The sequence below is a fragment of the Pseudopodoces humilis genome, chromosome 3 (genome assembly GCF_049639895.1).
Source record: "Pseudopodoces humilis isolate 2021_Gansu_Grassland_sample_001 chromosome 3, ASM4963989v1, whole genome shotgun sequence".
Taxonomy (NCBI): domain Eukaryota; kingdom Metazoa; phylum Chordata; class Aves; order Passeriformes; family Paridae; genus Pseudopodoces; species Pseudopodoces humilis.
Genome location: NC_142202.1, coordinates 44048775 through 44064938, shown reverse-complemented (window position 1 = coordinate 44064938; position 16164 = coordinate 44048775). Strand labels below are relative to the sequence as shown.

The following is a 16164-nucleotide window of genomic DNA, read 5'->3' as shown; positions in this document are numbered from 1 at the left end:
TGAAGTTCATACTTGCATTAGAGCTTTGCACCTGGCAAGCACAGCCCAAAATATTTAGATGTACAAAGATTATTTAAAAACAAAACCCACCAAAACCCACAGATTAGCTTAGGTATGCAGAAATGCAGGAAAATCCTATGTGCATACTTGTTTACATATAAGTAGGACATAAGGACATTTATCTAACACCCTATTTATTTTTACATAAGCAAAACCAGATACTATGTTTCTGAATGATTCAAAATGGAAGGAAATTAAGTTTGGTCCAAATGTAAAACTCTTCCTTGGAGTGTTACCCAAACCTTCCAGCCAGAAATAAAAAAATGACCAAGTAGTCTAAGGTTACATATGATTTCTAACAGCAACACCATTTTCAACTAAATTCTGAGTTATTACATCCCTCTTTGTGACTCTACCTTTCTGCAATGAGATCAAGGGGAAAGCAAATTTATTAACATCACAGAGCAAAGCCTTGGGTGCCATATAACAGGTACTCCTTGAATATATGAGACAGCACATGCCCAGAAACATTTTGTTGCAGGGCAACAAAGAGATGTTATTTTCAATAATTCCTGAAATATAAATCAACAAGTTGAAGATAAAAGCCAGGTAAGTCAGAGAGAAAAATTAAATGCTATGCAGTAAACAGATATTAAAAATAGTAGATATCATAGAATCATAAAGGTTGGAAAAAAATCTCCAAGATCATTAAGTCCAACCTTTGACCAAACAGTACCATGTCAACTAAACCACAGCACTAAGTACCACATCCATTAGTTTTTGGAACATTTGTAGAGATGGTGACTCCACCACGTCCCTGGGCACACAGTCAGAAGGTAGTGCCCACTCTAAGAAAAAAGAGACCACCATACTAAAAAAGATGGAAATTTGCATAAGCTCAATCATAAAATCTATAGCTACAAAGAAGAGATGAAGGAAGAAGAAATGCCTGGCTGTTCTGGCTTACAGAAGGAAAACTAGCAAGCTACATGTAGCTTCAGTTCTAAAAGACACTAAAAAAGGCTTAGTCCAGTAGAAACAGGGAAGAATCAAAATAATTTTACAGAGCACAACACCACATATGAAATACTGAATGACAAAACCTGCACATACGTGTCCAACAACAGGAACTGAAACAGATGTAGAAAATAGAATAGTTAGGATCTAGTAATGTCTTTTATATAGATAAAATCAGAAGAGCTTGTCCTTTTTGCTAGGCTAAACAAAGGTTCAGAGAAGTTATGAGAAGTTACCCATACCTAGAAACAGAATGCAGACCTACAGCACTAATGCAAAATATTTTCCTGGGTGCTCTGGCTGGTCCATCTTACAGGTACACTTCTGATTAAACTCAATTCTAAATCTGGAGCTACCAGGGTGGGGAATTTTATTGCCTCTTTTCTCCCATCCCCGTTTCAGACCTCCTCTGCAGTGTAAAGCAGAGTTTACTTTTCAAATAAGCTGCAAGATCTAACACACATTCCTGTTAAACCTAATGGTTCCAGAAACAGAGGTGCCATTAATCTATCTTGCTTTCTGCACTACCATTGTTACAGCTTGAGTATTTTCCTACTGATCTAAGGGCACAACGTGAATATATGTGTAACAGTATGCAGGCAGGTAAGATGTTCTGCACACTTTCAGAAACCAAAATCTAACACTGCCATGGAGCCAGTCAGCATTTCCCAAGTTTACGTTCCTCTAACTAGAACAGACACAGCAACAATTCTTTGCCACTCCACTACTGTTTCCATACAAGGTGTTCTTAGTCAAGAAAGGCACAGGATTTAGGCTTGAAAAGGAGGCACAAGTCCCAGGAAAATGCTCTCAAATGCTCCCAGTTGTCACTCCTTTTCCTGTGCCATTCCCATCCCATCACTCCCATCTCCAAACTCTCCACTCAGGCAGTAAAGCTCTCTGCCTTGAGGTGAGCAAAAGGTTAGATATACAAAAAGTAGCAGACCAAGTCTGTCTAGAGTTGAACAAGAACTGCATTCTCTGTTCTTTTGAGCTTGGGTTGAAACTTTACTGGGGAAAAGGAAAAATTAAGCAAGAGTCTACATAAGGGCCAATAAGCCAGAAACAATAGAACAGAGCACATTTAGACAAACCGGATTCCTGGGGGCACACGTCTGCCCAACTCAGGTACAGAATGACACCCCCAGTGTTGCTTTCAAGACTAAGCTGAAAGCCTAGAGAAGAACCAGAAGTATTAATTTAAACTGCAAGCACTTTGTTTAAAGCTTAACTCTAAATAAAAGGCTCACATTCCTGCCTCAGCTTCTCTCCTTTTTTGTTAAAATTCATGTAACTTAAAAAACAGTATTTACAGCATGCCTGAGGGAGGCCTGGACAGATATTTTAGGCAGGACATCTAGGAAACCTCTATCTAGAACTAAGCTCTTCAATACTACTCTTTTAATGCAGGTTATTTCCTATGGTCTTAGGTTTCTTTTTGTTGCTAAGTCCATACAGATTGTATTTCCCTAACCTCATCTAGCCAAAGTCCCCATTTAAGACAGCCCTTCATTTAAATTTTTTTTTGAAATCCAAAGACTTCATACAGTTAAAATCAGTTTTACTGCATGAACAACACATCCCAGTGTTTTCAGGTGACTTCTTCCAGTTACCATACATATAAAATAATTAAGTAAAAAAGGTATTCTGAGAGAAGCCAAGGCAAAGGATTGAACACTTTCAGTAGTTCAAATGTACTGAATTCAAACTATCTTCTAATGCTTAAACTTGAAAAAAATCATCCTGAAATACTGAAGTCCTTTCTATCCCTCCTGTCATCTTTATACTCTCTATTATACCCTTTTCATATTACTTATTTTGTTAGTACTAAAAAGAAAACATTAATCAACCCCATTTTCCCATGTTAGTCAATTGCTACCAACCATTTCTTGCTACTTATCTGTAGTTTGCTAAACAGGTAATTATCATGGTTTTTGCAAATATAAGCTATTTAATACCACAGCTACTTAAGTTACTATGATTATTGTAAGAATGCCTACATATCCACTACATTTACCACTGACAAAGTCATTCTTAGAGAATACTATAAAGGAAAGAAAGTTGTTATGATTGCAACTCTACTTGCAGATAGAGACTATCCAGACAATGCTTCTCTGTTCCCCCCCACACCCAGTCACTTCCCTCTCCCACTGTTTGCAAGCAAATCTGGTTCCTGTTAATTCGCTAAACCAACATGCAAAAAAACCAGCAGGGTGACCCTGCATCTTTATCTGGGGACTAACAGGCAGGAAAAAAAATCTTATTAAATGTAGTATATTCAATTAATGAAACACAATACCTTGTCCATACTAAGAGACCCACCTCCATCATTTGGAACTGTTATTTGGCTCCAACTGTAATTGGAAATTAAAATTTCAACATTGCTTATGGAAGTCATGTCCATTAAACTGTAGATTAAGTATCATAGTGAAAAAATTAGGTGTGTGAACCACAAATTAAATATCACAGTGAAAACATTAACTGATCAGAACTCTTCTGTATATGGAAAAGATGATATTTTTGCCTATGCAGAACTGCTTCTTAAATACCTTCCTTTTCTCTCCTGGGCTCTCAGGATGGGTTCTGTTATCTCTGTAGCTAGTATCTGTCACATTGTGATTACCTCATTGGATTAAGTTCAGAGGTCACCACCAGCAAGGGAATTTTATCCTTTAAACACTGATTACATATGCAGGAGACTTTTTTATTCTATGGATACTGTGCTCCTCCATTATCTATGTCCCTTTACAGCAGGCATATAACCAATTCTTAATTTTCAAACTTAACTGAAAGGAACAGTTTGTTCTTAAATGCATTTTTCTAAAAATATCCAGCTTAAAAGAAACAACAAACAACCCAAAAAATGCACCTCACAGGAGCCAACATATACTAAAAAAAAAAAATAAAAAAAAATCCTGAACAAAGTGTTCCCAGTTGGAAAGCCAAAACAAGACAAGACTTGACACAAAAAGTCCTTGACATCATGAATTGACAAATACACACCAACCTCATAAGAAAAGCACATCTCATTGTAGGATACGTGGCAAAAACACCAAAGCATGAGAATGACTAGGAGTCACCTGCCTTCTGGAGAAAATGGAGGCAGGAGAAAGAGAGAAAAAGGGACAAGGGATTTCAACAGCTCCAACACACCTTGCGTCACCATTTCTTGCTTCTCCTTCACTTCTTTAATAACTATTATTAAAGCAACTTCGGGCAAATGGAAACTTGAGAGAAAGAAGCAGTTTTAACAAGTTATTGGCACTAACTACAGATGCTGCAAGTTACTTTACTGCATGCCATTTTTGCTTCACTTGCTCTTTAGATAGGTCTGTAATGCAAAACAGAAATTTCTACTGTGCTGCAAGAGGAAGTACTAGAGGTAATAAGCACTTATAATTAGACATTCAAATAATCATAACTTAAACAGTAGATCAGCAGTAAATTCTGAAAAATGTAGTATTTGGATATTACATCAGCGAAAAATAAAAGTAGACTGGACACTAAACATTCTCAAGTTCCCTTTAATAAAACATTAAACTTAACCCTCCTACTTAAAAATAAAATTTAAGAAAAACAACCTCATTAAAGCAATTCCTCCATAATTTCACATTACATGGAAATAAGTCAATACAGAAACTTAGCCTTAAAACTCAGAACAGCCAGTTGTATGCCATCTACCAAGAACTTCCTCACTTATTTGAAACAGCAATTATTTTCTTCACTTGCTATTTTTAAAAGGAAGCTCTGAAGAAAAACAAAAAAACAAAACAAAATAGAAAAAAAACCCAGCAACCAAAATGGAGGCAGATGAGAAGGATAACAGGTGGTAATTTCCTAAGATAATGTTCTAGTTTCAAACGTGGCAGAATAAAGTGGCTGTGAATCCATTCCTTAAAGAACACCATCCTTGTTATGAAAGTGATTTATTGTTTTAATGGACTTCATCCTATTCTTAAAAACCCAAAATATAAGGCAAAGTAAAGTTATTACATTCAAACTGCATATAAAGTCTTAGTCAATATGTAACACATCAGGTACATATTGGAGGAGTTTCTTTCCTCCGAGAAAAACTTTGAGAAAACAATAATTTCCTGCCTAACACAAATTTAAGACCTGGCTATTCCCTGAATCAATATATGCCATACAGTATACAGAATTTAACAGGCAATGCAGATGAGGTTTATAATCACAGAAATGGCATCCTGGGGAAAAATCTGACAGAGGTTACCTTCCTTCAGAACTAACAATTTAAGTCATATAGTATTAGTAAAATCACCTTTTCAATACTTAGTTTTAAAGCCATAAATATTTCATTCAATTTGGCTTGGATTTACAGTTACTTTTTTGAAGTCAATAGAGCATGACTCAATGCAGTTTAGTATTTCAAGCTAATCAGAAGAATGCACAGGTTCTGAGTACATGAAAGTCTTTACATAGCTGGCATACTTTTCCTGATCATAATGTGTTAAATTCCACAATTACAAACTTCCTTGTTGCTGTATTTTTTGTGACCTAGCTCAAGGTGCATTTGATGTGTTGAAATTAGAACATTTAATACAAAAAAACAGGTCACATCAAAATAAAATAGTTTAATATAAAGACATAGATACATACCTAAAAAATTAAAAAGGCATTCTACTTTTAAAGGTAACTTACTAGCAAAGCTGAAGAAAAGAGGTGTAGTCACAAACAAGACAGTAAGAGCCTGCTGCCACTGAAATACTTACCTTAACCTCCTCTTCATTTACAGCCCCTCACTCTCTACAGCTTTTTCCCCCCAGACTAAGTCTAGCAACTGGGTAGTCTTGGTAGACTCAACCAGCCAAATAGCTCAGCAGAAATGCATCCTGCAAATAAACCAGCTTAGAGTAGTTTCCTGCAGGACCTCTCCTTAGATTTACCCTGAACTACTGACCACACAGGCAGAGACTGAGATGTGTAGATTCTGCTGACAGGTGGGAGAGGGGAGAAGCTGCTTGGAGGTTGGTGGGGAAACCTCCTCACGCAGCTATAGCTGCCCAAGGAAGCCATGTGTCACCTGTTGCAACAAGTGGGAAGTCAAACAACATTTCAGAAAAAGGTCAACCCTTATTACATCTTGTGACATTTCAGTCAGAGATTTAAAGATAGGATCCAGTTTTGTTATGTTTTTTTTTCCGTTATAAAATCATCTTTGACAAAATCTACAATTGAAAAGAAGCCATTAAATAAACCAAAAGCAAAAAAAAACTTCCTGGGTCCCTCTGAAGATGCCAACTGCTATGAATCCAAATTCTGGTTGTAGATACTTCATCAGGCTTAGTCATTGAATTCTCTCAGAATCTTATCAGTTAACATGAACCCCCTTTAACATAATTTCTATGACGAATTTTAGTAGGTTATACTTTATGAAGAATTTTTAGGCTATCAGTTTATCTTATAAAGAATATTTGAAAGACTGTTGCTGTTTTAACAAAAAAAAAAAATTGCCTAAAACCTGTTACCAAACAAAGCAGAAAAAACCAGACTACTTTTGAGTCCACTTTTCCTTTTTTTTTAAATAAAAAACTTGGGAAGAAAAAAAATCCCATCAAAATATATTCTGTGGGGTAGGATTCCTGCATTCCATCCTTGCAGTTTCTTCAGTACCCTCTCAGGACTGAGCATTTTCAAGAACTCTAATCTTCAACAGCAAAGTGAAAGCACTTAATTTGGAATGAGAACTCTGCAAACTTGACAGTGCTGTCCTTCTCTTGAGAAGAGAAAATGAAAGGGAAAAATGATTGTCTCAATAATTAGTGTAACATTAAGCAATGAGTTAAAAAGTAAATTTTATTTTTTTTTCCTTTCTACATAATACAGGAGGAAATAAAAGCAATTAGCTTCAGGGAGAACAGTGGCATCTAATCCTAATAGAAAAGAAAATCACAAAACTGCCTAAACACTTAGAAGTGAAATATAACCTGTTCCAAGGGTTAACTTGTCCCATAATGAACCACAGCAATGAAGCATTTACTCCTACATTTTTGAGAGGGAGGGCCGACTTATCAGCTCTGAGTTAATAGTACACCTGCCAAAACACAGATTTTAGTCACTATGAAGAGAACAAAGAATGATTATGTAGCCAACACTGGCATGTCTAGGACTGATTTAGCTGGAACTATGACCCCACACACATACAAAAAAGGTTAAAGTTGGCAGAAGCTCCAAGAAGGAAGAATACTTCTGCGGTGACATTATACAAATGTGTATTTTTCTAACTTATCATATTTAATCCATGAATTTAACATGCAGTAAGTGGGTCAAAGTTTAAACATCCACTTATTTTTAGTGACTGGATTGTGTTAGGCTCTTAGTAACATGGTCAAGCAAGGTGAAAATGATGAAATGTAGCTTAAAGCTGTCAATCCAGGAATGTACATTACATTAATTGTTATTTTTGTACTGCAAATATAGACAGCCAAGTCATTTGGTATTTATCTGTTTGTATCTATATATAATCTTTATTTGTGTTTAACTTCAATGCCCTAATTTTGCTTCTAATAAACAAAACAATCCCAAAGCTTAAAAAAAAAAAAAAAAGAAGGAAAAATATTGCATTTTTAGAAGCATTATTACTGAAAGTCATTGAAGCAAATTTCAATGCCTTAAATTTTAACAAATAATCAGAAATAAAAGTCAAGGTCAGAGATTAACCTATACTGCAACCACTCCTTGCAAATATTTATCATACAAGGTCAGCCTGTTTCAGAACTTGAAACACTGAAGCAAGTTTAGAAGAAAGTTCATACTCAGTGATAAGAAAACTTACAGATTGAAAACAAAACACCATTCTCTTCTAAGGTCATAGAATCCACAAAACAGCATTCAACATCCAAATACAGTTCAGTGATGTGTAACTTCTCTATTCCTCTGAGGTTGCAGAATATTTTCCTGGAACTTTTAATATTTGCTAAGAGGGTCCAAAGATATTCCCTGTCCCTGCAGTCCCAATGGGATGGGGGAATAATCTGTAACTGAAAACTCAGTTATATCTCAATTTCTTCTAATGCTTGGATAACACTACCAATCTCTAAATCCCAACCACACTTTTTAGTCTGTTCATTTAAGTACAATACCTCATTTAACAAGTGTCAAATGGTCAGTAGTTAAACTTATTTTTCTCTGTTTAGGGGAATGAACAAAATTGTATAAGTATTTTAACAGCGAACAGTAGGTGTTTAGCTGCCTGTTTTTCCACTGACCTTTGTGGAAATGGATTGCTTGCTCAGTATTAATTTTCAGAGGCGGAAAGGTATATGAACATATCCTTAGGGTACCAGCTTTAAAAATAAAAAAAAAATTGAGCCATATAATGCTTGCAGTCTTCTTTAATACACCAATATTTAAAACGCTCTTATCCAAACTCCCACACTTCAATTTATAATGCTACGCCAAACCAGAACTCTTTATCATCAAAAACAGTGAGCAAACACAACCTACAGACTAGAATGGGACTCCCCACATTCTCCATGAATTCTCCATGAAGAGGTCACCAGAAACCCTGGTGCAAATGAAAGCCCTGTAGAAACCTGCCAGGAATGAATGTAACACAAAGCAGAAAAAAAAAACCCAACAAACAACCCACAACAACAACAAACCAACCAACCAACCAAACAACAATCTTCCAAAAGTTGTAAACCAGATCACTTGCTGTTTTACAATGACAGAACAGAGAGAAGAAAGACATGAAAAACCAAGTTAGATCCAGTCAAAGATCAAAGTAATATTATTATTGACTTAATAATCCTACCTGTTAAAGATGCAGTCTCAACACCAAATAAGAAACAACTCTCTAGAGTTGTCAGCTGGACACAGTTGGGAAAACATTAACATTAAAATGAAGGCCTATATTAAAAATGAGTTCTAAATAGGGGTATTAAAAGTTCATGGGGTTTTAATTAACCAAATTACATACAGCTAGTGTTTCAGCCTGGAGTCTTGTTTTCAGCATTAAGCACTACATGTAAATATACTTCAGCCTTGTTAAGTTTGAGGGACTTTGTTCTAAATTAATGAGCAATTTTTAACACCTGTTAATGTCCAGACTTGAGACACAGAAAAACATCAAACACAAGCAAATTTAGAAGATGGTAACTGAGGTGAAATAAATGGCTACTGCAGTTAAGTCTTCATCTACAAATAAAATAACTGCTGGATATTATTCCTCCTCTGAAAGCTTAGACTGTACAAATATTGTGCTACAGAGCAGTAGCTCACAAAATTTCATTTGATGGATATTGTATTAAAATCATAATGTTCCTGAATATTATTGTTAAACGCTGGATATTATTTTTAAATGAAGAATGAAACACATCCTTCAACTGGAAATTAGGCCTCTACAACATTTGAACACTAAAGTTATTAACACTTGAGTTAATTCTACGGTGGATTGAGACAGTCACAGCAACCAGTTTATCAAAACTGTTTTCTTTTGAATTCCAGCATCTTTCTGAACACAAATATACAACAATTAAATCTATCAAGTGAATATTAAAACAGGCATAACACATAGCATTGCCTTTGATGAACTGGAAAAATATAATACTCTAGCTCAAGGCTGCTAACCATTTGACGCTCCCACAGAATCCAGCTAACCTTCCAGGCCTCTCAAAAAATAGAATCCCTATCTACATGATCCAAGCACAAATGAAATAATGAAAAAAATTACTGGGAGCAATGTTTTAAGAAACACAGAACTCTTTCAACAATATTCAAAAGAAAAACTTACTGGAATTCAATGGCATGCTAACTTTAAGTAGATCATAACATTCAAAACAGGTGCTGTTTCCCAAATTAATGAAATTTTGCAATCCTACCAATGTTTGCATGAAAGTGGTTTGATTTTGGTTTTCTCTGATTTTTTTAAAGAACACTTAGCTAACAAGGTTATAAAAACCTTCCTGCTTTTACACTTCTAATTGCTTCAGGATGTATGACCAGTTCTTAATGTTGTAATGCAGCAGCATTATTTTTACAGCAAAGCACAAGGCAGGACTACTACCTCTCAGAGATGGGATAGGAACCTGGTACTTGGTATGATTTTATAGCTATATGTGATTTTAAGTAATTAAGAACTGTAAAGCATTTAAGTACCATGACTTCCTATACGAAGACAGCATGGAAAACTACACCATACAGATTTTAAAACGCTAAGTAACTTCTGGCCTACTATTCTACCTGACTGACATTCATCAAAGTGATACCACATTCTCAAAGACATGGTTCCCCCTATGGGTTTTATGAAAGTCAGTTGCCTTACGGCAGAGGGACATCAGTCAGCTCTGCCAGGAAGAGCATCCACTCCCCTCCAGACCTCAGAGACACCAGCCACCAGGAGTTTAGCAGCCAGCCAGGCACTACAAGCAGTGTCAAACCAATTACAGCATATGCAGCATGCTACAGGAGGTGCCCAAGTCACCCAGCACTGGAGACAGGCACCTTGGCAGAGCCAGGTGTAGCCCACCAGGGACACTGGAGACGTGGAAGCCAACATGAGACTGTAAATTCCAGAAATGGGAGTGCCAAGAGGAGGAGACTGAGATGCAAAATACATACACATAAGTTTGCACCAGGGTTTCTGGTGATCTCTCCATGAAGAATGTGGGGAGCCCCATTCTAGTTTGTATGTTGTGTTTGCTCACTGTTTTTGATGATAAAGAGTTCTGGTTTGGGGTAGCATTATAAATTGAAATGTAGTTGGGTAGGAGTGTTTTTAATATTTGTGTATTAAAAACAATCAGTTATTTTAGTTTTGTTACACCACAATAGGTGAGCAGTAAATGTCACAGTACTACTGACAGAAAAAACTCCCAAGTTTCACTGCTATTAGAGTGGGCACTTGGAATTTTATTTTCAAAGGAAGCTGAAATCTACTTAAAAGCTGAAGGTCAAATCTACTTAAAAGCCATCTCTCTTATGTCTCTAAACTACCAAAGACAGTTGTAACAGAATGCAATTTTGAATTCTCTTGGTAACTGTACAAGATTCTGAATTTCAAACATTTAATACCTAAATTTAATAACAAACTGTACTTGTGTTGTGAACAAGTCTTAACCTCTTCAGAACAGTTAAGAGACAAATTACGCACCCTAGTGATTTCACATTACGTAAAATCAGTTTAGAAAATGGCAGATAGGCTTAATTCTAGTTTCTTACTCCTCCTCTCCCTGAACAGCTAGTCTAAAGTTGCTGTATAGAGAAGTTTGAGAAAAAGCAGTTTTTATGAATTCTGGAAAACATCTCCATCTTATTTTAAAGACGTTTAATAGCATAACTTGAACAATTCTGCTGCAAATAACCTGTAAAAGCAAAGAACCAGAGAGAACTTTTTCTTGCTTTTCTCAAACTTCAGGACACCTTGCCTCATCAAAAACAACTGATTCAACAGTTCAGTCAAAACACATCACACTTCCTTTTAAGGTTTTAAAAACAAATTATTTCTATGCTCTAATTGCTTCTCATTGTACCAGTTTGAACATGACATTACATTGGGTTGTCCTCTCGCATGTTTGATTCCTTCATATTCCAAGTAGTTCTCATTAGCACTGTCACTTCCATGGTCTTATTCAACAACCCTTGAAACTCAAGCTGACCTCAACAATTTCAATAAGCAATATAAACTGCATGCCCTTCACAGAGCTGAGGCCTCCAAAAGATCCTGGATTGTTGGAGGAGCTGGTGAAAGCCACAGCAAACCAAACCCTTCTGGCATATCCATCTCTGACAAGTGAGCACAGAGCACTTTATCAGTGCTGTGTTAGTACACCTAATCTACACATAGTCAACTACGTAATCATGGATAGGCCTATGCCATAAGCAAGACATTCTGAACTTGTTGCAATGCTTCCTAGAAGTACACAAAACTGCTGCACTACAGATAAAGGCAGAAGCAGTGCACAGTCTGAAATCAACTCCAGAATCACCAATCTGTTTTCTCTTCACTTGACTTCAGAAAGTGAAAACGTGGCATACTTTAGCTGAACACATTACTAGCTTTCTTCAGGATACAAAAAGCAGGGAGGCTGTGCTGAGCCCTTACATAACCATAGGTCTTGTAACTAATGGGGTGCCCTTGCTCAGAGGCAAGAAATTTGACTCCCTCAGAGCAAAAAAAGTTGCCCTTCCAAAGAATCAGAAAAACAGTTGAGATGTGGTAAAAAGGCACACATAACTATTAGTGTCTAGTCTTGTAGATGAATTCCTGTCTTTTATTTCCAGTAAAACCTAAATGTTTTTCATAATCAGCTGGTATGCTTAATCAATAATAAATTCCCATCCAGAAGACAGTTAGGAATATTCAAGTATTCTCACAATTTTTAAGACATCTCCTTTTCAGTTAAAGCATCAGTTAACTCAGAATTCCTTGACAAACAATGATGGCTTGAAAAAAAATCAAATTTTCTTCCATGATTTTTATTCAGATTTTAGATGAGGTAAAAGTTCACCTCTTAATCTTTAATTTTAGATTATGTCCTTAATCTATAAAGTATATTGAGGAATATAAGAACTGCTTATGAGAAGGTATCCTCAAAACAGGTCATGATCTTTGTCAGTGAAACTTCTCACCACTTCAGACACACAAGGTTTTACAAAGCACCCACAATCCCTAAGTCAACATTACAGTCCACGGTTACTATGTTAAATTTAATTGCACATATCTAAAGCTAAAACTGTTCTTTACACCTTTGTTTTGCCTGCTTCTGAAAAACCTGTAAATTTAAATTTATTTTACATGGAGTCCAGAACTGAAGAAACAATCTCTGCTGTTAATAAAACTCATGAGTTACACTTTACTTCCTTGTTCAGCTCTCAATACCAAGTTTGCTAGTTTTCCTTTCCAATATGGAAAACGTTTGTTTACCTATTAATTTCCCTTACTCTGGCAGAAACACAAACCTTTCCCTACCTCTCAAAAGGACCCAAATTCGAGCATTCGAATCTAGATAGTCACTGCTGTTAATAAAAGCTGGCTGCTCTCATGGCTCTTCTGTTTGTGGCACTTTCTCTCCAGTCCTGTCAATTTGGCATCAGAGAAACCACACTAGATATGCTATAGAGATCCCAACTCCATAAAACTGCAGGGAGAGAAGTAACATGCTTGCCTTTGAGATGCTTGCTATTGCCTGCCAACCACAAGCCCAGACACATACCTTTTCTGGATCAAATACACTGGTAGAAGGGGCTCCTTTTCCCTGACTGGAAAAATTAGTTCCTGCCTACTTGCTAGGGAAATAGTTTGAGAAGCATTCCTTACCACACCGTATCAAGGGCAGTCATTTTTCTAATTTATTGATGGAGGAGGAAAAAAACATCCTTCTTAACAAAAATAAGCTAGCACAAACCCAATACATTTGTATACTACCTGGAGCTGCTTAAGGGAGAGCACTGAACCACCACCACTAGCAAGCGGTGCCTGGAAAGCAGCAACGAGCAGGTGAGGAATGGGTGCTGCCAGTCAGACCCCTGCCTGGAGCTGCAGCCACTGCACAACTGTTACTATCCACGCCAAGCAAGTCGCTCAGTCAACCCTGGCAGCATTCCACTCCCACTGTGCAAGACTGCAAAAGACTCCAGAAGAAGAATGAAGGGAAACCTTCGATGAATGGACAAGCTGCCAGAACAGGGGATACTGCCATGACTTACAGTCATTTTAAATTAATATTTTTGAACAGTATATGGTACCACCACTGCACCATTGTCTTCTAACACTATCATTTAAATGGATGATCAAGAGACGTAATTCTATTTAGCATATTCCATACTTCTTCAAACTAAGAAGTTTGTTTGAAGTATCTTGCTAATATTAAGAAATACAGGTGAGAGATCTAACTAGCTCAAGTTAAGTGCCTCTGCAACAGGAGTTAGTAATGGAAGCAGAGAACAGGCACATAGGCTGAGGTTATAATAATTTCTGAAATCCTCTGCCATTACCCCTATATAAGAAGATGATAATGGTAATCAGCTCTCAGCAGAATCCAACTCAGCTCCCAGTGTTATGCTAAACCACAGGGCTATGAATTTATTTCAGACATGAACTTAGTCACTGTCACTTAACGTGCTGCTAGGATGCAGCAGCCCGCTCTAAGGACAGACACTAAATACTCAATTACAGCAGCTCATTCCAAACACAGCAGCAAACTAAACGGGCACAAGCTGCCTACAGATCACTTGCTAGAAATTAAGGTGTTGGCCGTGATGCTAAAGGTCCAAGAGTTCACTGCCTGTGCTACAAACAGAACCACAAACACAGCTGAGCTAGGTTCTTTCTTTATCAAACAAATAGTGAAAGTATTCTCAGAACAGTCAGTCCCATGACTGAGCCTTGTCTTAACAGCCCATGCATGGTGACCTTCAAGACACACAGCCTTTTAAACAAAGTGCTTCAAACTTGAATGAAGCTTTTTTATTTCTACTGGACTACTTAAGGACTCCTAACTGGAAAAAAAAAAAAAATACTAACACTTTGCTGCACTTTTGGAACGTTCAGGAAAAAAAAAAAAAAAAAAGGAAAAGGTTGAGATAGCTTCAGATATTTATGGAAACACACAGATTTCCACTTTCAGGTCATCATCTCTACACACAAAATACAATGGCATGCCATAAACACTTTGTTCTAGTAAGCCAGCCTTCCAAATGTACAGCGGCGAAAATCTTAGGTGCTTCTGTATTGTCAGATGGGCCAAGGAGCCATTAAGCACTAATTGAGCAACTCCCTCGTTCTTGCAGGTGCATTTGTCCATGCCAAGGGATGAAAGCAAATCTGGCATCTGAACAACAGTTTCTACTGCTTTTAAGGTACTTGCCTTTTCCACCTCAGTGTTGGCTAAGTGGGTAAATTTTAGAAATGTTAAACGCATGCAGTGAAAACCAGAAACATGTGATTGTTTGGCAGTGAAACAGAAGTGATACCCTTATTAAATATTTTCTTTACAAGGCGCTTGGTTCCTTGGGTAAGTTTTAAAAACCAGGACCACACAACGCATCAGAGATAATAAAGCCTTGGAGATTTGCAACTGTGGTTGCGCACAGGATTTTACCCCGGTTTAAGTGAGCTCCCCTCCGAGGGGGCAGGACTTTGTGAGCGCTGAAGGTACCCCCGGCTCCTCCCGACCTTTCCATGAGTTCCTAGCCAGCTCACAGCCCGGCAAACCAACCTGCCGCTTTCCCAAGCTTCTGGCACTGGGTGCCCGAGTTGCGACACCCATCCCCCGGTGGAACAGGGCTCCCGGACAGAGACCGTCCAGGCCCGGCCGCCCGCCCCCGCGCCGCGGCCAGCGCCGGGACCCCCTCCGGGCCCAGCGGCCTAAGGCGGGGACATCCCCCCGCCGTCACGGTCCGAAGGTCCCTCGTCACCTCCCCCACTCCCCTCCCCGCCCGGGACTCACTGTTGCTCGACTTGAGGTCCCGGTGCAGGATGGGGACGATGGCCTCGTCGTGCAGGTAGAGCATGCCGCGGGCGATCTGCACCGCCCAGTTCACCAGGATGTGCGGGGGGATGCGGCGGCCCCCGCGGGCGGCCGTGGCCCCGGGGGCGGCGGCCAGGGCCCTGTTGAGGGATCCGCCGCGGGCGAACTCCATGACGAGGCAGAGGTTGGGCTCCCGCAGGCAGACACCGTGCAGGGCGATGATGTTGGGATGCCGCAGCATGGAGAAGAGCTTGGCCTCCTGCCGCACGCTCTCCGCCGTGGCCGTGATGTCCTCGTCGGGGTCCTGCCGCGCCGCCTTCACGGCCACCTCGCGGCCCCGCCAGGTGGCCCGGTACACCTTCCCGAAGCCCCCCACGCCGATGATCTCCTGCAGCTCCAGGTGCTGGAAGTCGATCTCCGTTAGGCTCCCCGCGGGGTCCCCCCGCCCGCCGCCCCCCGCCGCCGCTCCGCCGCGGGGCTGGCGGGTCACGTAGTTGGCCGGGAAGATGCCGAGGCGGTGGCGGATCTTCCCCGCCCACCAACCGTCGTCGCCGGACACGGCCGCGTCCTGCGACAGCACCTCCACCACGTCCCCTCGCCGCAGGCTCAGCTCGTCCTCGCCGCTCGCCTCGTAGTCGTACAGCGCCGTCCACAGCGGGCACGGACCCCCGCTGCCACCGGCGGGCCCCGCCCCCCCCCCGCCCCGCCGAGCCATAGC

General features: G+C 39.3%; 1 protein-coding gene across 2 annotated transcripts in view; it reads right to left on the bottom strand.

Annotated features, from left to right (window-relative positions):
• The window catches only part of MAP3K21 (mitogen-activated protein kinase kinase kinase 21), a 41952-nt gene extending 25788 nt beyond the window's left edge, over positions 1-16164 (bottom strand). For both annotated transcript variants that reach the window (XM_014263724.2, XM_005518659.3), the window contains exon 1: positions 15426-16164. In XM_014263724.2, the coding sequence (XP_014119199.2) occupies positions 15426-16161 (736 nt within the window). In that variant the 5' untranslated portion in view covers positions 16162-16164. The remainder of the gene's footprint in view (positions 1-15425) is intronic.